The following is a 26,396-nucleotide window of genomic DNA, read 5'->3' on the forward strand; positions in this document are numbered from 1 at the left end:
ATTATACATAAACAGTAAACGTAAACAGTGTAAAAAAGCATACTTAAGCCATTATTATACAAAGTGTGTACTGTATACAATAACAATAAACATGCTTTAATTGCGTGGACGACATCTCCGTGAACTCAATCCAATATTTACGAACGTGATTATCATTCATCATCATCAAATATTTAATTAAATCAATAGATATAATTATTTCACGATTTAAAAAATTAGGTCAACAAAACACTATCTACTTGGCTATCATGCTCCGGCAGTGGCGCAGCGAGGGGGGTTTTCGGGGATAAACCCACCCCCCCCCCCCCCAGAGCTCAGAGAAATTATTAAGTTAAATCCATTTCACTTATTTGGATCAGTATTACTTATAGAATAGTGTGAGGATTTATCAAATATCCCCTAGAAACCGTAAAATTCGCCATTTTGAACCATTATTCTTAAAAATTTTCTGGAGGAGGACCCCCACAACTCCTGCTTACCCTGTTGGGTACGCAATACCCCCACACCCGTAAGTATTAGTCACCCTAAAACCGCCCCTAGCCTTAATTCCTAGCTGCGCCCCTGTGCTCCGGTATCACTTATACAGCATTTCAAAAATAATTATTATGTTAGTTTTTGTGCCACAATAATTGTTAAACAAATCTAAAACCACTGCTTGTTGAAGTAACTTCTTTTCGCTGCGAGCGCACGTTTTCTTTATTAAGTTCTAGGAAAAACTATTGCAGGGGCCCAAGTTCTTTTTGACCTAGGAAAGGTAAAATTAGTCGCTAATAAAATGAAGCGGTCGAGGCATTGCCTTTCCTTGGTCTGGCTTGAATAAAACGGCATGAAAGCATATTTATTATATAATCATTCAAAAGTCTCAGTCTCACGGAGACACCGTTAACTATAGAGCCAGCCTGAACGGCACACAACCCGCTCAGGGAAATGATCCGAGCCTCGGTAAATTATACCTCTCTCTATTCTGAATTATTTACCGTCAAGTGTTTCCTAGGATGTGAATCGACTTCAAACCACATATTCTTGTCGCGTGTACGCATTATTTGCGAGTTCCTTAAATCTATGTAGCGTCGTGTTGATTAGATCCCTTTAGTTATGTTATAATTTAGTACTATAGTCTATCAAGTTATTTAATGGGAATTTAAACACTAAAATTATTAAAGGGTATTTTTATTGATAAAATAGTCCATAGCCGGTTGCTTACTTAAATTAAATCGGCGGTCTTCTATGATAGGAACCTCTAGCGGTGAAAATTGTTATTATACCCACACCTTTTCATCCATGTTTTCGCGACGACATGACGACCATTTCTGACGCGTGCGCCATCTGGCAGTCAATTTAAGTTTTCCGGCTGCGCATTTGCTCCCATAATTCGAGCAAATTCGTCTCCCACCGGTCGTCACCGGTTCGTCGTCCAATTGACTCCGTTTTTCAAAAGTCTTGGTCTAGTTTTCGATAAATTGTTGACTTAGTCTTCGTTGTACTTTTCTCTTTTGTTATTATAAAACCGTTATTAATGGGGGGGCGACTCTTAGCCGTCAGCTTTTTTGTATTAACATTAGCCCTTGTTTATTCGGTTGGGTTCTTCAAATTCCCTCGTGCATTTACACTTCTCTTAACGGTCCCACTTGTTATAGGTTTTAGGCATACATTATATTTGGCTTACAGGACACTTCCTCGAGATTCTAGGTAAGTGCAATTAGCAGTAACTAAACAATGTTAATTTCATGAAAATTGCCATGCTTATTGACTAATGATACCTGGCCTATTGCGCCGTATTCTCAAATTGAGTTCGTGATCCAGTCAAGATGAATGCCTCTCGTTGCAAAAATGTTGGCATTTGATGGCAATCTGTTGCTTCAGACTCACTTAGAATGTGTTCGAGGATGTATTTTTTTGTGAAGCGCTAAAATTTAATTGCTTTGTCGCTCATGCTTTGCCTTCGTAATAACCATTGCATAACAGAATTTATTGGAAGCAGAATTGATGTTTTCTTTGATACATATTTCAATTAAATACCTAGGTTTGTCTACAACTACGTAAAAGTGTTGCTCCACGGCCAGAGGTGGAAACGTAAAGATGCATCAGTAGTGTCCATTTTCGAAGCAAAAGCTCGGAGGCATCCTCAAGACACTTGCTTCTTCTTCGAAGGAAAAAAATGGACATTCCAAGAGGTAATGCAGGAATTGATTTACGTTTTAAAGTTTCGTTTTCGGAATGGTTCTTGTTAAAATTACGCTTTATTTTCAGCTACTGAAAGCAACCCCTTGACTTGCTCCAATCAGTTGTTTTGGGGCCTGTACATTTTGCTTGAATAGTACATATTGCGTCTAAGGATGTCTTGTGTAACCATAACATTTGTTGGTTTTCCCTTTTTACGCTGGTCACTCTTTGAAACATGTAATTCTTAACTTTCTCTCTTCCATCATATTTCATAGGTCAAGCAAATCCGTAGTTTAATTCTCAAATTTCTCTATTTTATTAGGTCCTGCAACTGAGCAACCAAGTTACCAATGCCTTTGCTGCTCGTGGCTATCAAAAAGGAGATGTTGTGGCGTTGATGTTGGCAAATTGTCCTCAGCTAGTATGCATGTGGATAGGTTTGGCTCGTCTTGGAGTTACCTCGGCCCTTGTCAACCCAAACCTTCGACGCAATCCCCTGGCTCATAGTGTGAATGCCACTTGTGGTGCGCGGGCATTTGTGTTTCATTCTTCTTTTTCTAAAGGTTTGTAATGAAATCCTTTATTACAAAATTCTTTTTTGTCGTATGATGCAATTACTTGCAAGATTTGAAACTACTGCGCATTGAAGTTATATAACAGTGAAGAACAGTATTGTTTGTGTATATCTAATTATGTTGTCTTGTTCTTTTGATTTTTTATTCAATTCTGCTTTTTAATTTCGTAGTATGAAGTTAGCATTATGTATGATAGCATCAATGAAGTTTTTGATCCATTCTGAGTGGCTTCTCTTATATTCTTTAATGGTATCTCAATGTTTCCGCTTATAGCTGCAGCACAAATACCGGAAGCGGTTGCTAACCTCGACCTGTTTAGTTATGGAGATGGGGACTTCATAAAGCCAGGCACGTCTGAATCTGATGAAGGCATCGATGACAGTGTCTTGGCTCGTATTAGTTCGTTGGACGAACTCCTCGAAAAAGCTTCCTCGGATCTGGAGAATAAATACAAAACGTCATACTCTGACCCACTATTGTACATTTACACTTCTGGCACTACAGGACTACCTAAAGCTGCAGTGGTTCCAAATTCCAGGTCAGTCCTGACTCGAGCGTTTTCTTTTAAGTACCATCTTTAAGCAAGCATCTGCTTAAGTATGTTTCCATTCATTCTGGTGTCTTGGAAGTATCCAATATTCATTACAAATACCTGATTAACTAATTTAAAATTTCAATTGCTTCCATTTCATTTCCTTTAAAATATGGCAATGTTTCCTTTATGGCCATGTAGAATTACCACTTTGAATTCATTTTCTCTATCCTGTTATCACACATTTTTCTGTGTGTATTTGGGATTGCATGTGCAGGAATCAAAATAGGACATACTAAGTCAAAATTTGTGTTGGCTTCAATGGCAGTAGTTGCCCTGTTGATTGCTGTTAGAAAGTTGAATGAATTTTGGAATTTCTAAAATGATGCAATAGTTGGTGTACACTTTTTTTTTGCTCTACTTAAGAAATAAATAAATTTGAGCTACGAGAAATGCAGATTTTGTAATGAATTAAGTAATCTGGTATGAAACACTTAAAGATACAGTTTCGAATATTTTTCATTTAGTCTTCGGAAATGGCTGAAATTTTTTAAATAGAAACGTATTAGTGCTCAACATTTCTGGATATGTTTGTGTTGTCAGTGCTATAGTACGATGTCTTCATTCTCATTAGTTTATCACACGCAATTTTCTTCAGGAGTGGGAAAAATCATCTTGGATTTGTTCAGCTACTGTGAAAGTGTTTGCGGCATGAAACTGATCAAATTTATGCAGTGACATTGGAGATGATTAGAAGAAAGCACCTTACTCAATACCTCCTTGAGTTACAGGAAATCTCAGTGAAGCTGGGATAAAAACAGATCCTACTATAATAAAAATTTCATTAATAAATTTGGGAGGTGTTAAGTACGAGAATGATTAGTGCCACCCCTTTCGTTCAAAGCAAAATAATGGTTTCTGTATCAACTAACTACCCAACATCTACATTTACCACCACATGTACACAGTGCCTCCTGCGGTGGAGTGTGTTCACATGCTAAGGATTCTATTTGTTGAGGCAACCTGGACACTCCACCAGACTTTGCACCGGTAGAGTGTCTGGTTTCTCGGGTTTACTCCGCCCAGGTCACCGGTGGTGCCACAAGTATTGGTTCAAAAATTACCCAGCACACAGCAGTAGTTAATATTGTGTTGTATTGTGAGGACGTACTATTGCTAGCTCTTCTCGTCAAGAAGAGAAGGTGAAGAGTTAGAAGGTTTCGAAAGCAACCTATGTTGATGTCTAGACCTATCAAAGGGCTTTATTACACATTATACGATGATCTTTGTGCTAGTGGAAGTAAGTTTTTAACTACGTCCGTATGTCAATTTTTATTTGATGAGCTTCTCGGATATATCAAAGATGATATCTTCATTCAGCATCGCCCCTAGCTGTATGATGCGCGTGCATGCATAATTCAGTCACCGGTGGTGCATCTGGTTGCCTTGGCTAGTAGGCTGCATGTACTCCAATGCCGCGGAACGTTGCTGAGCAACCCAAAGTGGAAGGCGCGATTGCGGGGCACAGTCTACTGGTTTCAGTGGAAAGTCTGGTGGCACATCTGGTTTCCACGGATAATAGTACTCATTTGATTCTATGCCCCATGACTGATAAGTTCCACTGGTGGAAGGCTCGGTGGCGTGTCTGGATGCCTCGGCTTATAGAGGCCCAAAGGTTACCCTTTAATGCCTAGCCTATAATGGGGCATAACCCGTGAGATGGATACTGTGAGCCGTAAAAAATTTCCAATCTCCACTGGAGTTGTAAATCATGAGACAGTTCAAAATGACGGTACTCTGTACTGGTGGAAACTATTAAGTTCTATTTTCATGTCTCATAATGAAGACTTCGATTTTTGTGGAGTTGTTTTCTTGATACCGAAGTTTGATTTAGTTTTTTTTTTTTTCAAAATGTATTCTTCCATTCTCCCAACGCACTGCTTTTACACTAATATTTCATTTTTTTACTACATAAGCCAACTTTATAAATTTGTTTTCAGTGTTAACTACTCAGAATGTCAATATTTTATTATGTATCCTAAAGCTAGTGAACATAAACGTACTAAATTCATAAATATTATATGTAGTACTTAGGTCAGTGAAAGCTAAACATAATATTTACCCTGATATTTGTTATTCACAGTACATATTCCATGCCTTTCCCATAGTTTTCTTGTATACTGTACTGGCACACACTTGGATAATGTACTGTGCTGACACAATGTGCTGTCATTAGCCATGCCCAAGACCTACTCAAATCAACCACATAAGCTGTAGGGTTGAATATAAATGTAATGTTTTAATTATGCCATCTTACCAAGTTTTGTTCTTCTTTCAGGTACCTCTTTGTCACGATAGCCTCCATGTACTACTTCCCCATAAAAAGGAACGACATCCTTTATAATCCTCTGCCCCTCTTTCACTCGGCTGGTGGGGTCATCGGAACGGGCCCTGCGCTGCTCTTTGGCATTCCAACTGTGATCAGGCGAAACTTCTCAGCTTCATCATATTGGGAAGATTGTGCAAAATACAAATGCACTGTGAGTATCCCTTCACTCTTACTGATTTTTTTTGTTCCGGAAATGGAGAAAAAGTAATTATTTTTTTAAATAATATATCATTTATATATCCGTGGCTAAAAGCTGCGATAAATGAAACTAATAACTGTCATATGGTATATTATGATGAAGGAGCTATAAATTTTATGTTTTTGAATTATTAAAATGAAAATAAGGAACATGCTAATCAATCAGCATTGATAATGTTTGTATAATGCTGAGTTAATTTTGTTTTCATGTACACTGACTATTTCTATTGCATAATTACGTGTGCATTAATTTTGATGTACGTATTAAGCTGTATTTTATTGAGTTTCATCGATCTTTGATAGGGTTCCATTATTCTTGCCTTTGGAATATTCCTCGAAATTTTGTGTACTAGGAGAAAACATCATGGATAATCTGCAAAACAGATGTTCGGGAGCTGGATAATTGAGAGGTCACTAGGCTATGGTTTTGTTTTATTTGTATTTTTTTAAATTCAAAATTTGGTTTAATGAACACCATTTTGTTTAACAATTTTATGTTACAATGTGATATGGATGTAGATGTAAAATAACTTGAACTTAAGGTCCAGCCAAGTTCAATTTTTTTTAATGCTCCATGTTTAAGGGATAAAGGTAGAACAAGAGGATCTGGTATAAAGTTGTGTTTATTGCATCTCTTTGCTTCTTTTCATTGATTCCATTATGTTTTTCTTCCCTCTCAGGTTGCTCAGTATATAGGTGAAATGTGTCGATACGTATTAGCCACACCACCTGGCCCGTATGATAAAGTGCACAATGTTCACACAATCGTTGGGAATGGACTACGTGCAGCCATCTGGACCAAATTTGTGGAGCGCTTCAACATCACTAACGTTAGGGAATTATATGCGTCTACTGAAGGAAATGCAAATACTAGTAAGTTACTTAAGTTTTGATTCACTTCCTAATTTTTTAACAGAGTGCATTCATATGTAATAAGGATGATGTATTGGTGTTTTAAGCTGGGTTCACCTTTGCAGTTTTTATATTTCGAGTTATTTCTGCAAGAACTTGTGGAAGAATTTCAGTTGGTAGAAAATTTTTCATTGGATAGTTGTTACATATGTTTGGAACATGCCGGCAATAATATGCTTCGACAAACATCTTATAGAAACTGCAGAAAATTTATATGTGATGGTATTTGCTTGCCAAAGGTAACCTTGCTAACCACTGCCTCTTCAAGGGAAAAGTTTGGAAATAATATGAATTTTTGATATCAGTATTTCATATTTTAAAGGAACTCCATTTGTTTTGGAAACTTCATTCTTGTTTCGGCCAATTGATTAATGTTATTGTATTGAAGTTTTGTCCAAAATATTTTTAATGGAACTGAGATATAGGGCTGTAATTGGCAATTTTAATGTGAGCGAGCTGTACATGCCCTCCTGGATGTGTTTCTCGCAATGACATCTCTAAATTCTTTTTATGCTGCCTTCATGGATTTGCATTACTTTTTAATATTTCCATTATCAAGTCTGCCATTAAAGCACTCCCAAAAATTGAGTTTGCTTGTAGTGAAGGATGGAATAAAACTTGCTTTCATGATTTCTTTCAGTAAATATGGACAATACAGTGGGTGCTGTGGGATTTCTGCCAAGGCTATTTCCCTCATCCATCTACCCAGTGGACCTAGTTAGAGTAGACCCTGAAACTGTAGAACCAATTAGAAATGAAAAAGGCTTGTGCATACGTTGTTCACCAGGTGAGTGAAAAGTGTGTATGAATACATTCAGTTTCCGTCATTTATAGAGACAGAGATCCTTCATGTGTTGGAGAGAAGTTGAGAGTCAATTTTCTGGGTGTCCATATCATGAAAGGTTGGCTTGAGGGGCATGAGTTTCCCTCCCCTTTATTGGAGAATTCGTCAGGTTGAGTCAGTGTGTGTCATCGAAGATTTATATCAGCCAGACTGGGAGGACACTCGCCTGCAGAATGAAGGAACACCAGGAGACAGAAAGGAAACAGTTCAGCTAATCAGCCATCTTTTAGTATGCCTCGTTGGAGCCAAGCCACACTGTTTTTTTTTCTTGATGATTAAGTTAGTGGATTATTCTCTGGATTTAATGGAGGGAATCTCCTCAATCTCCATTGCTGCCATCATCAGGGCCAATGATGAAATCATTTTCCATCATATTCGGTCCTGATGACGATGGAAAAGCATTTCATCGAAACGTTGGCAGCAGTGGAGATGTTGAAGATTAACCAGATGAAATCGGGAAAAGAATTTACTGCCACCATTTGCCGGGAAAAAGGGAAGTCCATCAAAAGAATACTTACTTAAGCTGATAAGGGGCCCCTTTGGAATTATGAAAAATTCCCCCGGAACATCAATGTATAGGGTGAATACAACCTTTCACCGGTGTGGAAAATAGGCCTAAAACCATGGACCAATGAAAAGCAGAGTTGGGAAAGGTCACAAGCTGCATTTCCTATAAAGACCAGCCAGAATGCACATCGACTTAACCTGGGAAAGTCACCAGGACAGAGGACACAACTGTTGTCTCTCAAACTAGCCTTAAGTAGCAATGACACCAGAAAATTGACTCTAATAGCAGAAATCGCAAAATCCTTCTGATTAAAATATTTTAAATTCTTATAAGTCAGTGATTTGTTTCATGCATTTGTTTTAGTGAGATCAAAATACTAATTATTATTTTATTATTGTTGTTGGAGTGTTATAGAATCAACACTGTTGATTTCTATCAGAGAACCCTCAATATCAGAGAGCCTATTATAAAATATGTATTAATTCTCTGGAAACAAAAATCATTATATATGGTATTGTTTTTGTCTTGTGGTACTTTCACTTGCTTAAGCATTCAAAGAGTTGGCATAAGTTTGCATTTACAGCAGACTCCAGATTATCCGGCTGCGGTTTATCCAGGTTACAGATTATCTGTGCATGATTTTTACTCTTGCTCAATTTTTCCGCGATCTTTATTTTTAAAAAAAATTGGACACAAAATCATCTGAATTACTGCATTGATGGAAGGATACACCGAGCTTATTATTTCCATTAGAATCCCCTTCGTAAAATGGAAGAGATCGCGCACTAGCTTCATTCACTGGAGCGCTCTTGTGTTCCTGTTTTCCAAGTCTCGCAGTGCACGACCGCACTCGCTGAAAAGATCGCGAACTGGCGAAGAAAGCTCTCATTGAGTCCGGGAAGCACTCTAAAATAACAGAATAACTGCATAAATTATGATATATTGTTTGTTTTATGTAAATTATGAGCACTACAAGGCATTTAAGTGAAAGTTAGGGTTATCCGTGAAGTCCGATTATTCGTGACGTCTCTCCCCATCATTAGCCTGGATAATCGGAAGTGTACTGTATTTGGCAAAAGTACTACTTTAGTTAATACTGATGTCTCTTACTTTCTTTTTGTGGTAAGCTTGCATTAGGGTTATACTGATTTTTTGCAATTCACTTCATTCCAGGTGAACCAGGTTTATTTATTGGAAAAATCCGCAAAGGTGTGCCAACCAGGGAGTTCCACGGATATGTTGATAAGGAAGCTTCCAATAAGAAAGTTATTTGCAATGTATTCTCGAAAGGAGATTCTGCATTTCATACAGGTAATGAATTTATGAAAACTTCTTTTATGTTAATAATGTAACGTCCTTTAGAATAATCTATTTCATTGCTCCAGTTCAGTATCTGAGATCCAGTCCTTGGTGGGTATTTTTCTTATGTCACTGAGTAATATATATAGCAAATTCCAATTCCTTTGCTGAAACTTATCCAAATCCTTCTGAAGAAATTGGAAATTGGGTTTTTTAAGTACAGATTTTATTTTTTAGCTAACTGGAGGACATATTCTACATTTTTCTTGAATGAAATTGTATTCATTAAGTGCAGTGAGCTTTGTAAGATGTGGTTACTTTTTAAGTGAAGGGAGAGAAATTATGGATGTAAAATTTTAAGGATAGGTTAACGTAGAGCAGAGAAAACCCTTCGGTGTATTAGTTACTTTTTTTTTAGTATAGTGATTTATTCATATGCTAAATCAGCAATTTCATTTTATTTCTGCTTGATCTCCTCTCAGCATTTATTCCAGCAAACATTTCTGAAAGTCTGAGCACATTATTTTGGGTTTAATCGTAGTCTATTGCCATGTTATATTTATTCCCAGGGTATTATCCAATAGCTGTTTATTGTCTCAGTAAAATCACAGCTCTTCTAAATTGTGAAGAAGAGCAATGGACCTGATTTATGTCTTGCCTCCATGTAATTAGTGGCATAATGGTCTTATGCTAGCTTTTAAGTCAACATCTATTGTGTCAGCCATAGGTTTTTTATGCCTTTTGTTGTGCCATTGCATTGAATTTGTAGGTTATGAACTTGAACAAGAAATTGTGTCGATTCTTCAAGAAGTGAAGGAGTTGATGTTGCTCCATGCAGTCGCAGGATGCACCTCTCTATAGTGTTTATTGAGATCAATGGGCCAAGGAAGACCCTATGGCTCCAGTCAACTTTACACAAAATAAGATTTCTTATGAAAGCCTAGTTCTCTTTGAGAACTCCTTCAAAATCTAAAGATATCTAAATCTAATTTCTTGGGACATCTAAAAATCGCTATATTAGGTGCTTTGGAAGACAGTTTCTCAACTCGGTCAAGGCTCCCACTCAACTGTGAAAACCTTAAAACCATGAAGAAGCCGTGAATTTTATCTACCGTGAAATAACTTTGAAAAAGCTGTGAATGTCATCATGAAACCTTAAAAAAATCTCTCAAAATTTTAGGGCTACGATTAATTTGATTGAAGCATTAGTAAAGGCCATTTTACACGCTGCACGGAATTGTGCAATCTGACGTACGTGCGAAGGCGCAATCAAAATTGCGTCGTGTAAAGCAGTGAATTGCTAGAACACATGCGATAATGCATCGATGCGAGACGGCAAAATAGCCCCTGTCCTAATTTTGTTCATGCATTCGCGCAATTCCATGCCATTTAAGAAATTAATGCAGCTCTAACCTGCGCAATTCCGTGCCCCGTGTAAAACCGCCTTAATATGCGTGAGATTCATGGAAGAATGAGACCAAACACAATGTAATTCTGTCATTGTTTATGCATGTTCTCTTGTAGAACTCCCTTTCACACAATATGCCATCCTACTGCCCAATTTTTGTTACCTGCTAGTACAAGTTACCTGCTGTTCTCTTGGGTGACAAACAGTTACTTTCTACAGTTATTGTTTTACCTCCATATGATTTCAAGATTAAGTAATATGCACCAAATATGAAACAGAGTGATATACGTCCAAATGTACGCATTTCTGATATTATTTAACTTGGTTAAGTTTGGTGCCATTAGTTCAATTTATCGATTTATCTACGAATCATGAGCTTGTATATTTGAATGCCACCAAAAAGCATTAAGGAGTTTCACATTCTCTTTTGTATGCCCTTCTTGATGTCTTATGAGCACCAATATTAATTTCATTTCCCTGCCTGTGACCCACTGATTAAACAGCCTTAGGATTTAATTTTAACAAGTACAGACTCTCAAGTTTCAGTATTACTCTATTTGGTAGCCACAGAGCTTTCTAGTTAGAATTGGGCTAGAGCAATATTCAGCACCGTCCAAGCAGTAATATCTTAGGAGAAACTAGTGTTACATGAGCACGCATTTTATTTCATTAATAGAGAGGTAAACAGGTCTGCGACCTGTGTGTGTTAGTGAAGGTTTCACGTCGACAGTTTTATCCACGGTGCTACAGGTCATAAAACTGTGTAGGGGACAATCACTTTTCACCTTAATAGTGCAACAAGATGGTATGGTAGTCTGATTTGTATCCATTTTTGTTGCATTTAATAATCACCTACCACAAAATTTTAGCTCTAGCCACAGCCCAATTTCAAAAAATTCATACATACTTTTTTGAGATGGAGCAGGACTTCGAAATTTTGATAGAATCTCATGATTTGAGATTTGAGCTAATCAGTGGATTGGATATTCAATCTATTATTAGTTCTTTGAGTTGGCCACCATTCTTTATGCTATTGATGAGACTTTCTTAAAAATAATCAATGGTTCCATGAAAAACTTTTTTTTTGCAGGGCTTCTTTTATGCCCTTTGAGATAAATGTGTGGGCCTTTTAATGCTGGCATTTTTACTGCTTTGCTCGCATATCTATCGTTGATAGTATTTGTCTGCTATTAAATGTTGTGAACATCTCACCCAGTTCGCTTAACGGTCACTGAGGAAACAAGCTCATTTCCTTCTATCATTTTTGCTTCTCCATTGATTTTTGCAAATGTTGAGCCAGAATGAGCCATTAATCTAGTTTTTGCCTGGATTTATAAGTATGTACTGCACCTCATATAACTCGCGTACTTTCATCTATTTAATCTCAATTATTGAGATAATTTTGTGTTTCAGTTACTGGAAAAGATTTTTTGAGCTATTTTGATTCTGTGTTCACATTTTTTTTGTTTTTTTTTCTGCTTTATTTTGTGGATAAAGACAACACTTAATGGAAGCAGTCTGATAGCATTTCCATGTCATAGCTTCTGACCTCCAAACGCTGGTAGCCTTGCCCACAAAATTGTGGTTCATAGGCACAGTGAAAAAGAGAAAAATTGAGAAGCAAGAAGATGTTAAGTTTTTCATTGAGATATTCTAAATACCACCTCCTTGTCATTACTGTTCTTTTTCACTCTGGTACATTCGAGGCATCTCGAGGAAAAATTTATCCTTCAGCTGATCTATTATAGTACAGTAAAACCTCTTTACATCGTAATGGAGGGGACCAAAATTTGGGCAATTTGATGTATGGAGGTTCACTATAGAGAGGTTTTAGGGGTAGGGTAGGGGTTTTTTCATATCCTTGGGAAATGAAAGGTGCTACTGTCTTTTTAGCCATTATATTAATATATTTGAACATATAGGTATGCATAAGCGAACATATATTTACAATTTAATGATTACACAAAGGTAAAAGTAAATTGTTCAAGAGGCCTTTTTAGAAAATAAATTACATAGTTAATGGGTTTGCTTAAAATTTTTTTCAAACTCTTTCGAAATAATGTTTTCAATTCTATGAGCACTTTTTAATGTCATTTTCACTATAAATAAATCACTAGCTATTTTCGTTAATGCCTTTTGACCTAAGAAATAATTCGCTGGTCTATGAGTTGTAATTTACTAATAGTGTTCGGAGGAAAGAACAATAGTTTTATATTTCTAAACATAATTTCTTCATCCTTGTATTTAACTGCCTGAGTTTTTTTATTTGTGCAGCCTATATATACAGTTTCTTCTGTTTTTCCTCGGTTGTTTAAAATAAATGTGAGTGTGAATGAAGGTATTCCAAAGGGCCTTCTGCCTGTCCTCGTTGATGGCTAGGAAAATTGCTAATTATGTGCTAATGTCAAGCAGTCGCCTTCTTTTATTTCTCGAAACCATCATCAGCCTATGATTAATTAAGTAATTTTCATATTTTATGGCAAATAATTGAAAATACTCCTTATTATATCTTTAAGAATTGATTTATCATTCTTATAACATGCGACTTGTTAAAGAATATAAAAAAATAAGTAAACACGTGACTACTGCAAAAAATAGACAAAAAATTGAACGTAATTTTGAAAATTTTGTTGAATTCCCTCTCTCCAAAATACAATGCACGTAGCGTTCGGAAGAAAAACTCTGTCGAGGGCACACAGAAACGCTAGGCCTGCGAAAGGACGTAATTTCCCGGTGAGAATGCTGGGCGAACTACTTCAGAATGCGGCGGCGACGGTAAAAAATTTCATTGCCCTACCGCATTTCAGCTAATTAGCTGTCTCCTTCACCTAACACTGTCGCGCATGGTTTGATGTTCGTTCAGTATTGCTAGAAATTGACGTCCCAGACTCCCGATGGAAGAGTCAGATTTCACGGTATAAATACGCAGGCAAGACATATGACTGTCGCTAAGCGCAATAAATTTTAAACTACGATCGTTCACGAAAGCATCGAAAAAATTACCTATGCAGTAGTAAGAAAGTGCTACACCGGGAAATATGGGAATAAAATAATTGCAAAACTGTATTTGATTTATTTCAAGTCGCGGAAAATTCATGAAATGTTTTCATTTCAGAAGCGGAAGTAGCAATGCGGTCGAGTAATTCTGTCTCCATAGATGGAAGTGAAGTTAGTTGAAATATTTCCGTCAGTAAGTGATTATAGGCTGCGCTGGTCGCCTCTTTTATGAACTGAACGTAGTATGTAAGCACTTACAGTAAAATAAAGCCATAAGTAACAGAAAGCGAGTGCTATCGCGCGATTTTGACCATGATTCGAGAGAAAACAATGTGTTCCGTCTTCATTTACCGTCACTTAATATATCATTAGGGTAGTTGGATGCCCTAACTAATGGTTAACGTGAAAATTATTAAAGGTGTATAAGAAAAAAATAAGCGTGAAACATTTATCGCTGAAAATGTCATTCCACGTAGGTAATCGTGGCTGCATTAATGGTCTCTAGTTGTCTTGGTACGATTTGCGGAGGTAGTTAGGCGGTCTCAGGGCTGTCTTGTTGGTACGATATATAGAGGTTTTACGAGATAAAGAGGTTCACTATATAGAGGTTTGCCTATAAATTTACATGTAAATCTGACGGGACCGGAGGGTTGGTACGAAGTATGGAGGTTTACGATGTAAAGAGGTTCACTACATAGAGGTTTTACTGTACATATTTCCTCTTTTATATGCTTACCTTAGGGTTCAGTCATACAAAAACATCTCATGATTCCCGGATGCATTCATAATATTAATAACTTATTCGTATGGCAGTGTGGTTGTTATTCATATAGCAGTGTGCATAATTAAATTCATTATGAGCTCATTTTCCTGTATGACTATTTAATTGGCTGATTAAATGATCAGTAAAGGCATCTGGAAATCCTGCTAGTGCTGTAGAGTAAATGTCTCTTGGAAGTGATTTGTATGGCATTGTGCATATTGGTCCACCATCTGTCTTCTCCATTAAAAAAAATTAGAAGACTGTGTACCCCATTGTTTCAAGGCTGTGGAAACCAAATTTTCGTGCAAAGAATTTCATATTCCTCTAGCAATAAGATGTTCTCACAGCCAGGAATACATATGGTAATTTCCTTGGCATTAATGATAATACTAACTCGGTCATTACTTGGTGGAATGGCTTTGTTCGCCAAATATTATAATTTTTTTGTTTTGCCAAATTAAAGTTAGAAAAATAAGTGACCTTAACCCTTTTGCAAATACATTCACAGCATCATTACTTCTCAATTTCTCCGCTGTTATGTTACTATGTTAAAACAGCCTACCACTTAAATTTAGTATATATTCAACTTTATGGGAGAATAAGGTTTACAGAGTCATTTATTACATTATTGATAAGTTTATCTGTGACTTTCCATTTAGGTTCTTATTTACCTATGAATGACAACTACAGATAGTGACCAACTTTTTGTATTATTTTCTTGCTTGATATGTTTCAACGACATTTTTCATGGTGTCAAAACCAGTCACCATCGAAGAAGTGAAAATTTTAATTCATTTACTAGTTATACCATATGAATAATAGAACTTGTCTTTCACATTGACTGAAATACGTCATTTTTAATAGCTCTGATGAAACAGTGGCCATCTTGCACAATGCACTAAAATTTTAAATAATCTAATTAGTTTTTGCTGCTGATGAGGATGAAATGGGCTGGATGAATTTGCTTTAAATACACAAATGCCAAGGAACTTCACCATGCCTTGTTGTAAACATTCAGGCTATAGTTTTGGGTATCTCTCTCAAAGAAGTCTTCTGTTCCTAAGGTCATTATATATTTCTCTAGCATGGTGTTCATAGGTTAAGTTCTGTGTTCTTGCTAATTCTTCCTCTTGTTGTGAATGTATGTAATTAATTGTGTCAATGTATGTCTGTGCATAGAAGCGTAACGGAGGATAAAATAATTTCTTCTTTTATAATTGACCGCAGGTGATATCTTGGTGATGGATGATTTAGGGTACTTGTATTTTAAAGACAGGAAAGGTGACACATTCAGGTGAGTGCGAATTATGTATTTTGTAATAGCCTTGGATTTAGTTAAGCTATATTATTTATTCCTCCCAGGTGTAATTATCATCGACCTCATATTTCCGCTGCTTAGCATAAATTTTTATCATGTTCAAATTTGAATGTTTTTAGTGCTCATGAAATTATTTTGGGATTAGTGGAAGACTGGTGAAAGGGAGATTCAGTCACTCTGATTAGTGTAGATTTCTTTAAATTTATAAATTAGGCTCCATGCTAAATTATAAATATGTATTTATGAAGCCTGGCAATAAGTGCCCCGAGAATAAATCTTAATGGATACTGGCAACAGTCTAGTAAATGGTTCTGTTATTAGGTGTTCAAGCTTAAAATTCATTTAATAACTATGTATGTATATGTATTTTGAAATTATTAGGCTACATGTTGCCTATCCAACTTGCTTAGGGTCAAGCCATCAGTTTACCAAACTTTGTATGCCTTGTCCATCCAGCTAAATGATTTTGACAATGAATAAGTGGAGTGTTTTGCCTATCCTTAAAACTGTGATCTGAAATTAATCCCGTGAATGGAATATCCTTCTCATCACTCTAATCATCAGGTGTTGATCTTTTTATGTTTTGTGTTCATATGGACCACCTCTTTGGCTGTTCATAATTCGTCCTTGTGAATAGTAAAGCCTTGTGTTTGATGTGACAACTGTCTAATAGCTTTCTGTGAATTTTGCGCTCAAAGATTGTACGCATTAGTTTCAGTATATGTTGTGGTGGTGGCTCAATTTGGTACAACTCAGTCAAACATGCTTAGTTATAATATATACTTATTCTGTCATGTGTTTTTGGTGACATTTTGTGATACAGTGGAACTTGGTTAGTACGTTCCTCCTTAGTACGTTTTCCTCCTTAGTACGACGATTTCTCTCGGTCCCGGTACCATCGGAACAAAATACAGGTAAAAGTATTTGGTTAGTACGTTTGAAAAAATTGCGCTTTCCTGGTTAGTACGCTCAATTGCTAGCCGTGACGCAACCCGCAATTCGTTCTCCAGTATCTTCTTAAGGGTCGTAAAGCTCCGAATTCATGATTTAATTTATTATTACTAGCCATTAACATTCTTACATTTATTCTACATATCTTTCTTCGACCGTGATTTATCCAAATGCATTTCTCAATTCTTATGACGTGATGAATTTATCAGGAATGTCTGACTATGCAAAACTGCAGCCAATGAGAAGCCCCAATTTTCCCCACCCCGAGCTCCTCACCTTCTGTTACCTCTGGAGTGCCCACTGCGCACAAATTTCACGAGGGGGCATTTGTTGCTATTGCACGAGTTATTATGATGAAGAAATGAGTCTTATCCAATTCCCACTTTATCTAAAGCAGTACTGCACGACGTCAATGCTACGGGGTGCGTGCATATTTGACTACTGCTGCGGGAGCAGACGATGCTCTGGATCTCCACGCGAAGCTTAGCTTAAAAATACTTGATCTCGGCACGAAAGCAGACGACATTAAACTAATTTTTAAAGAAAATTTCAACATTACAATATAAAATCTTCTTGTAATTACGTCGTAATATAATAATCTTGCGTGTTATTATTCGATATATCGATCGATATAACAATCGATATGGCTTTATTCCAGAAGCGAATGTGTACGGTTGTTGCCGTAATTTAAGGTTAATATAATTTTGTCCAATTTTTATGATGTTTAAAAACAACCCGTTGACATACTCAGGGTTGTTGTTATATTCTCCGAGTATCCAGTGACAAAAAAGAAATGACTTAGCTTTACTTGTCCTCTTTCTATAAATACATATAGGATAAATCACGGGAGAAAGACGCCGTTTTCATGTAATTGTCTCCGGGAAATCTATGAAACATTGTGATTTTTATTCACATGGTATTGTTTTTCAATGTAGCGCCCATTTTCTTTATTTTAAAGGTGAAAAGAGCTCAGGAAGGCGATCCTACGAGAACTACCGATAGTAATTGTAATTTTGACGACTTTTCCTCAGATTGCAATTACCCCGACTGCTATTTTTTACTTTCCTCGTTAGCACGTTTTCCTGGTTAGTACGTTCATTTTTTGTGGTCCCTTCAGAAACGTACTAAACAGGTTCCACTGTATTTACTAAGCCTTTAGCATAAGCATGTGAATATTAGACGGTAAAAATATTATATGAAGTAGTTCAGGAATGTAGGTAGTGTTCAGTTTACCAGCTGTAGTTGTACTATATTATGTATCAACAATTCATTTAAGTAGTTGGATGTGTGAATGTAGCTTTAGTTGAAATACATTGAATGAAAATTTTCTGATTATTGTTTTATGTTGTAATATTCAAATTGTTGTCAATAAGAGCACAGGAATGTGTCTCTCATTACTTTCCTGCATGTTGTCATGTACATAGTTTTCAATTTTTTTTTTATTGTAATTAAAATGTGTTAGAGCTTAAATTTTTGTGAAATATCCGGCTATTGTGTATTGATTTTTCATTTTAATGAATTGGAATCCATGGTTTAGAGTCATTAACTTCATAAGAATGTACCCTATTTCTCCCCAGTATTATGCCTAAAATCTCCAGGAAAAAGTAAATAGGGGGAAATATAATCCGATACACATGCTTGGCCTGAACATTTCCATCAGTTACAAGCATTTTAAAGCCTAGTAGATGCAATTGTTTATTATTCAACCCCTTCAGGATGGTTAATTTTCTATTTTAGTCTCAAGTCAAGTTTTATCAAGTTTAAATATTCAGGCAATACTTGCATCATCCCTCTAGATTTCACTCATTATAATTTCAAAAATATTTCTGTTCATGTCAAACCTCTCAAGAGGAAAGTTAAATAAACCATAGGAGTAAACATGTATTTTTAATGATATGTTTGCAAAGCTCTGTCATATTTAGTTGAAAATCTGCATATTTTGAAGGAATAATTTCAGGAATACAAAGCCATTACATATTTCTTGATCATTTGGATACTTTTCAATTAAATGCTTTTTTTTATTCTGTGTCAGTAGTCAGGATGTAAAATGGCTGTGTTAGTTGGGATACTTTCTCTATGAGCTGGTTAACTTCAAAAATCTCCAAATTGAACTCATATTAAGACATTACCTCTATTCAGAGTGTGATGCCTTGTGGATTGATCTGAAGATGAGATTGTAATTATGTAATGTGATGTGGTATTCTCATCTCAGCTGCTTTATTGGAGCCCTGGATACAGAGTTATATCCACTAATGTTTCTAATTACGTAGACACCTCCCTAATCCCATGATATTAGCTAGGCGGGATTTTTTTTTTTTTTCTCTATACAGCTCATATTTCTTCCTACTCCAATTGCCTACTTCATCAACCAGTTGGCCTTGAACGTTCTCTCTTTGGCTTGTACCCACTCCAGTTTCTTCCTCCTCACTTTAAAGTGCAGATTTTTTATTTATTTATTTTTATCCAATCGTTACGTAACACTCTCTGCATGCATACTTGCCAAAGTTCTCTAACTTACTCCCCCAGCTTCAATTCAGTATTAGATGCTTTAGTTAGCATGTGACTCTTCACCAAACTCACTTCTTCCTTTACCTACCTGAGCTCTATCAAAGAGACAGAATCTCATGAAGTATTATTATTTTAGAGGAGATACAAAATTTTCTTTTAGTAAAACTTTGATTTTAAGCACTTTGACGTCGTGTCAATGTTTTAAACAGTAACATACAAGTCCGGCCAGAAAGCACAGGGAATTGCAGGGGTGAAACTTCGATTTCTTGATTCTACTCAGTCTTTTTGATACTGCAAGCTCAGCCCCAAAGAGCCAGCTAATTGTGCGAAAGATCCACAGAGAAAAAAATCATTCGCCTTGACCGGGATTCGAACCCGGATCCCCCGATTTCCAGTCGAGTGCTTTAGCCAGTTAAGCTACCGAGGTGTCATTCTTCCCTGTGGATATTTTCGGACACTACCGGACCAGATGTAACTGGACTGCTGAGTATATGAAGCCACAAGCAGTCCAAATCGTGCGCACAGAGCCACAGCCGGAGAGCAGGCCCGGACATAGAACACAAAGAGGTGTTCGCTCTAGACTAGTTTAAAGTATACCGGGACTAGCCGTGGTGATACATCTTGTCCGGTAGTGTCCGAAAATATCCACAGGGAAGAATGACGCCTCGATAGCTTAATTGGCTAAAGCACTCGACCGGAAATCGGGGGATCCGGGTTCGAATCCTGGTCAAGGCGAATGATTTTTTCTCTGTGGATCTTTCGCACGATTGTGCATTGCGGGTGACTCCCGTAAAAGTTATCACCGCGGCTAGTCCCGGTATACTTTAAACTAGCCAGCTAATATTGATTTTATGCTGTTATCTTTTGACTTAGTGCAAAAAAACCTCAAGTCTTGTTCTTAATTTCACCTTTATTTCGTCAAATTTTTTCAAGGAATTACGCATGCCTGTAGGGGGATTTAATGGATTGAATCAAATCATAGGTATCGCATTACAATGAGTGATATCGATCAAAGTTAGACTCTTGTTCATTTTATCTTTGCGGGTGAGCTGGTGTGGCTTAAGTAAGTGGGGGAGAGGGGAAGGAAAGTTTCTCAACACGTGACTTTCCCTCGGCCAATCACCGGACAGCAGGTGTGGCCTAGAGCTTTGGAAATTCAGTCGCTCTGAGATCTCCGTCATGTTAACATGGAGCAATGTTGCCGAACCTTACGCGTTCTCCTTGTGTGTTAATGCATGCCTTTAATCAACAGTCCTGCATTCAGCATGGTAGCTGACAATGCCATGGGCTTCTTTGAAGGCATTATCCTTAATATCTTCTAAATGAGTAGTTATATTGTCTCGCCACCAGGCCCAAAATACCTATGGCCACCCATGATTCGCACATTTTCAGTGACAAACTGGGAAAACTATGCATATTTGGCAGCATTAAGTTCGCTCCAACTCTCTCTTTCATTACTACCCCCATCAGCAAAGCCCTCCGAGAGTGTCGGGTTTTTCACGGAAGCTCGCCTGCAAATAAGGTGAACAGATGATAGATTGATAACTGCGATGGTGGTTTCCATTAACTGGCCTCCAAATCCTGTGCCCACAAGTTCTTTGTTGAAATTGCGTTTCCTGAGGCATCAGCACTCTTGAGTTATCAGAGCCGGGCAACAGTTCATATAATATCTGCTTTATGACAATGACGTAAGAAGCTTTCGAGGCATATGCACAATTTTCGTTACATCCAGATATTAGTGAATGTCATATTCAGGGTGACCAGGAGAATGTGGAATTATGCGTGAATTATTCGTGAACTTCTGCTCAAACCTGGAAGTTCAAAATCTTATATTTCAAATTCATTTAACATTAAATTTTGCTGGTTCAACACTCACTTTCTGACCTCAAATGTGTTTGTAGCAATTTAAAGTGCAGTAGCTTTGTAGAATTGTCACAGCCACATGGAAACACAGAATGGCAGACAAGAAAATAGAATTGAATTATCTATCACTCTTGACTCTTGTATGATTAAATAACGTGAAGAATAGAATGCCAACATCAATAAAGCAATGTAATTATAAAAATATGTAATAAAGTAATTCCTAAATATAATATTATTTAAAAGTATTGAAATAATTTTGGGCATTTTTAAATGCTTATCTATAGCAGTAATCACATGTGACTAACCTGGAAATTTGTTAAAAAAATTCCCTGGAAAACCATTCAATTGTTCATTCAGTAGGTTTTTTAAATAAATATTTGTTCCTTTCTCAAAAAATATGAACTAAGAATTGAATTATTTGTCCTGTGAGCAGCATTTACAATTTTAAACAGAGTTCTACGATACATATTAACTTATATATTAATTTCAGTATAAATATCAACGTAAAAATTGATGCTGCATTAAATATGTTAATATTGATGCTAGAGCTTCGTTCAAAATTTGATGATTCTCAGAATAAAACGAGGAATTCTATTCAAAGTCAGCAATTTACGTTCAAGCTACAATCATCCGTATTGCTAATTCATATGAGCAAAGTATGATTGACCGCAAGCCAATGCCACTGGTAGGGTTATAAACCCCGAAAGGAGGGAGCCCAACTACCCACTGAGTGCAAGTTAATGCGGAATCCCTGCTAGGAAGGGTGGAAAAGGGTTGGTGCTGAGAGTATGTAATTATCTGCGAGACACTTCTTAAGGAATATCCTGCAAAAATGCTCCGCACAGAGGGGATGGAAGATTCTCTAAGTGCTCAGTGCAGCACTCATTCTAAGGAGAAAAACTCCACCGTCTCGAAAGGGTTAAAAGTAGGCTATAATGTTGATCCTGTCATCTTCACAATGCATCTCTTAAAACCGTTCCCTCATCCCTTAAAATCCTTTTCCCTTTCCCGTAAAAGGAACTTGGCTGTCCGTCACTGTCTCGTAAACGTATGATAACATACAATAAAAAAGTAACGTATGATGCAGGAACCCTCCAGAAGAACAGATTGTTAATCATGAGTTTTGCATTATTATATACTGTCATAACTTTATAGAAAACCATATAGGACTAACCATCTCATGAATAGTTGTAGCTGATATCGTAGCCTGGTGGAAAACACTAGTGTAGTGCCGTATCTAATTTTAAATTATTCAAAATTATGTGGAGGTGATTTCTATTGCACAAAAGATGGCCTACAGTTCATTAGTTGTTAATTCTTTCGCATGCTGTTTATGTCAGATGCTTGTGGCCGCTGGAATGTTAGGCTCATTATTTTTGCATAGACCTTTAAAGTATTACCACAATTGTTTTAATGTTTGCTTTGGATTTACTCTTATGATTAACGTATAAAATTTTAATATTTGCAGGTGGAAAGGAGAAAATGTATCAACTACTGAAGTGGAGTCTGTCATCAGTAAAATAGCTGGCATGGTTGATGTCATCGTGTATGGTGTTGAGGTATGTATTTTTGATTTTCACTATCAAATTCTTCATTGTATTGCCCAACATTATCTTATTCATTTAAAATATATTTATCATTCAAATACACTCTCAATTTCATTTCCTAAGAAATATTCTTCATTTAAAAATCTAAAAGCATGAAATACGTATTCCAGGAGTAATAATCTTTTGATTAATGCAATTAAAAAATAGTGAATCACCCTATTGTGTTAGAACTTCAATTTAGACTGATATTGCTTGATCCCTGTAGTAGTTATTGGCCTTCTGTTTGAGAATTAACTACTGAAATGTCTCAGATTTTAGTCCTAGTCAATTTTTTCCGTGAGGTATGTACTCATCTCTGGAATTTTGACCATTATAGAAATGTTCATGTTATTTCTGTATTCCGTAGGTACCTGGAACTGAAGGGCGTGCTGGCATGGCTGCGATTGTAAACCAGCACAGTTCCCTCGATTTGGTTGGACTGGCTCGTAAATTGGTGGACCATCTACCTGCATATGCGAGGCCAATGTTTGTGCGAGTGGTTCCCCAGATTGATCTTACAGGTAAGTTGAATTAAAGTCAATTGCTGTTTGTAGTGAAGATCAGTCATTTTTTTAATCCTAAGATCAATACTTCAGCGTTATCACCAGGTATTTTTCATTCTGTTTGGATACTTTTAATTCACTACCACTTGTTGACACATCTCACATGGTATAGTGCTAGTCGCTTTTTATGCATTGTGTTTTGTTAGGAGACTGGATGCCATTTGTGGTTCCACGAGTTAAACAGAAGTTGTAATGGAAAATAAACAATTTTGGTAACTTTTCACTGGAAATTTTTATTGGTACGGCATGTTTCAATTCCGAGGCGTCATTTTCAATGATGTCTCAACGTCTGAAAATGACGCCTCAGTGTTGAAATGTGTTGTGCGAATAAAAATTTCCAGCGAAAAGTTACCAAGGTAGTTTATTTTTCATTTCAACATGGTTTTTCACAAAGCTAAAGCCGAATCAATTGATTTAAATGAAAGTTTCCTGAATTAAAAGCGTCCTTAGATGAAATGAAGGTATATCAAACAATTACTTGGCACTTTAGTGGTACATTTTTTTTAGTTATAGTGGAAATAAATTCTTAATCTAATGGTGTATGATGCACCTCTACTGTATCCGGTGCATAACCCAGAGTGAGCCAATCTTTGTCAAATCTTGTGGTTTTTCATTTAACTGTAAGTTATCATTTTTATCGCATTTTTGGGGGCTTCTCATGAACTGCCAAATGGAAATTGATAGATTTTTATTGGAGATGAACTCTTCTTTGGCCTAATTCATCATAACTCCCGAAGATACTCAGGAGCAAGAAATTAATTAATGAATGTACATATCCACCGTGGGTGCCTTGTGAACAATTTTTGTTTCACCTGAGTAGTTGACATTCACTTATCATGGGGTGGTCTACAGGATGACATGGACAAAAATCTTTTAAATAAAAAGTGTTTTTGTTTTAAATGTTAGAAGAAGCCTAGCTTATCAAAAATATAATTTTAAAACAAAGTGATTATGTACTGAAGTTCACAAATTGGCTGATGATATGATGGAAATTTCCCTTGGCAGGGATATTTTATAGCATTAAAACACAGTCCTCTTAACGTGCACAATATGGCAATTATTAATTGACCATCTTCTTCTTCTTCTTAGGAACATTCAAGCTGAAGAAGACAGATCTACAACAAGAAGGCTTTAATCCAACAGTTGTCAAAGATCAGTTATATTTCTGCAACAAGGCTGGTGAAGGTTATAAACCTTTAACTCCTCAGCTTTATCAGGATATAATAACTGGAGCTATGAGATTATAAGCTTCTGGTGACCATTGGTCTAGGAAACACTTAAAGCCTTAAAATCAGATTTATGTTCACCAAAGAGCACAGAGATCACTCTACTACTAACGAAAGTGTAGCAATAGACCAGTAAGTTGTAGCTTTAATATTCTACAAATTGCACATTGTCTGTGTCTGAAGTAGTAATGAGGGTTAAACCTATCCCTGTATTTTGCTTGTCAGACAATGTTAAGTTTGCCTTGTGGAGAATAAGGCTGAAATTTGTGAGTTTGGATATTACTGAGACGAACTTTACATTGTCTGTGAAACGACTCTGTTGTCTACGCCTAAGGTTTCCTGCTTTCTCATCCACAAATAAAACCCTCATATTACGTTATATAGTTTTAATACTTGGCTAATTAAATGAAGGTTGTTGCTTCACAAGTTGGTGTCCCAAATTTCATATTAGTATTGTTTCTAGTTATATTTTTAGGATTGGTTTTCACCCAGTTCAATTGTTTAAGCATTGAGCTGATGGTGAGAATTTTGCATGAAAAGGTGGGATTGAGGTGTGAAAAACTCCACACAGAAGGGGTTTCTTTTGATAGAACAGCACAAAACGAATCTATTTTTGTGTAAAACACTCCATATTCTATAGCATTGGCAGTTGAATATGATCTCCTTATTTATTTGTTTCCACAAACAAAATGCAGTAGGTTTTGTCTGCATTGTTTGTATATTGTATATTCCTGCCTTTTGAGCAGTGTTCTTTTGTTTCATAAAATTACTGTTTATCACAGCATTTTTCTCTGTATCTTGGCATTTTCAAATCATAATCTGAAGTCATTCCCTCAACATAATCCTATCATTTCAATTATTATTATTTAAACTAAGCTCAAAGAAATTTTCGTGCTTAGTAAATTCCCAAGTTTGATCTACAGAATCGATTTGCATTTGTAGATATTTTGTCCGTTGTAATTATTGCAAGCGAAGACAAAACAGAGCCTTTGCTCTGGTGTTGGTTCTGTGTATTTTCCCCCTCATCTAGTTGTTAAAATTTCTTGTACTTATATTTGTTACAATGCTAAAATTCTGTTTTTTGTATTGTCTTGTCTTTTGGATTGTACATAATGTGTGAGAAAGGAATCAGGTTGCTTCAACTTTTCACCTAGCAGGAATGCAATCTTTGTTTTGCTGTAGAAAAATGTTGTTACAGACTGTGGGTCAAGCTAACTTTGTGAGCTATTTTCATTTGATGACTGCTCAATCGTACAAATGCTTGTCAGTGGAGGAACTGATTTTGGGATGTTCTTTGCTTAATTTAATCTTTAAATCACATTTACGATATTTATTGTCAATACATATCTTCAACGATCATATTTTTTATTGGAAGTGTACATCAATTTTTCACCATTCTTATTTTTTTAATGTCTTGTACATAAGAATAAGATCTATCTTTTATAACTGATGCAACAATATTTTTATTTACAGTCATTTTTGATGGATGGAATACTTTCTGTCACAAAATTTTTCCAGTATTTAAATTTTTTTGTATGTTAAAGATGAAAGGAAGAGTATCTATTGCTTACATTTCAGGAAGTCTTTGAGCTCTTCAAAAATTCTACAGCAAGTGGTGTATTTTTTGGCCATTGTTATTTTTAGAAAATTTGTAGTTGTGGCAAAGTTATTCCTTGAAAAGTGATTAAATGTGTTGTGCGTGCATAGCATCTGTGTTAAAACTGTAAGCATGGCAAATGGATACGTGACATCACAGCAAATGAATAAATGATGGAGATGTCCATCGACAATAA

General features: G+C 36.4%; 1 protein-coding gene across 1 annotated transcript; it reads left to right on the forward strand.

The window, feature by feature from the left end:
- Positions 1–1,333: 1,333 nt before the first annotated feature.
- On the forward strand, positions 1,334–26,396 carry LOC124168783 (long-chain fatty acid transport protein 4-like). Its single transcript, XM_046547087.1, has 12 exons — positions 1,334–1,689; positions 2,024–2,174; positions 2,486–2,726; positions 3,012–3,276; positions 5,609–5,810; positions 6,538–6,730; positions 7,410–7,556; positions 9,295–9,432; positions 15,816–15,882; positions 22,697–22,787; positions 23,182–23,335; positions 24,467–26,396. The coding sequence occupies exons 1-12, from the start codon at positions 1,517–1,519 to the stop codon at positions 24,622–24,624; spliced, it is 1,980 nt and encodes a 659-aa protein (XP_046403043.1). The 5' UTR covers positions 1,334–1,516; the 3' UTR covers positions 24,625–26,396.

The sequence above is a fragment of the Ischnura elegans genome, chromosome 12 (assembly GCF_921293095.1).
Source record: "Ischnura elegans chromosome 12, ioIscEleg1.1, whole genome shotgun sequence".
NCBI classification, from domain to species: Eukaryota; Metazoa; Arthropoda; class Insecta; order Odonata; family Coenagrionidae; genus Ischnura; species Ischnura elegans.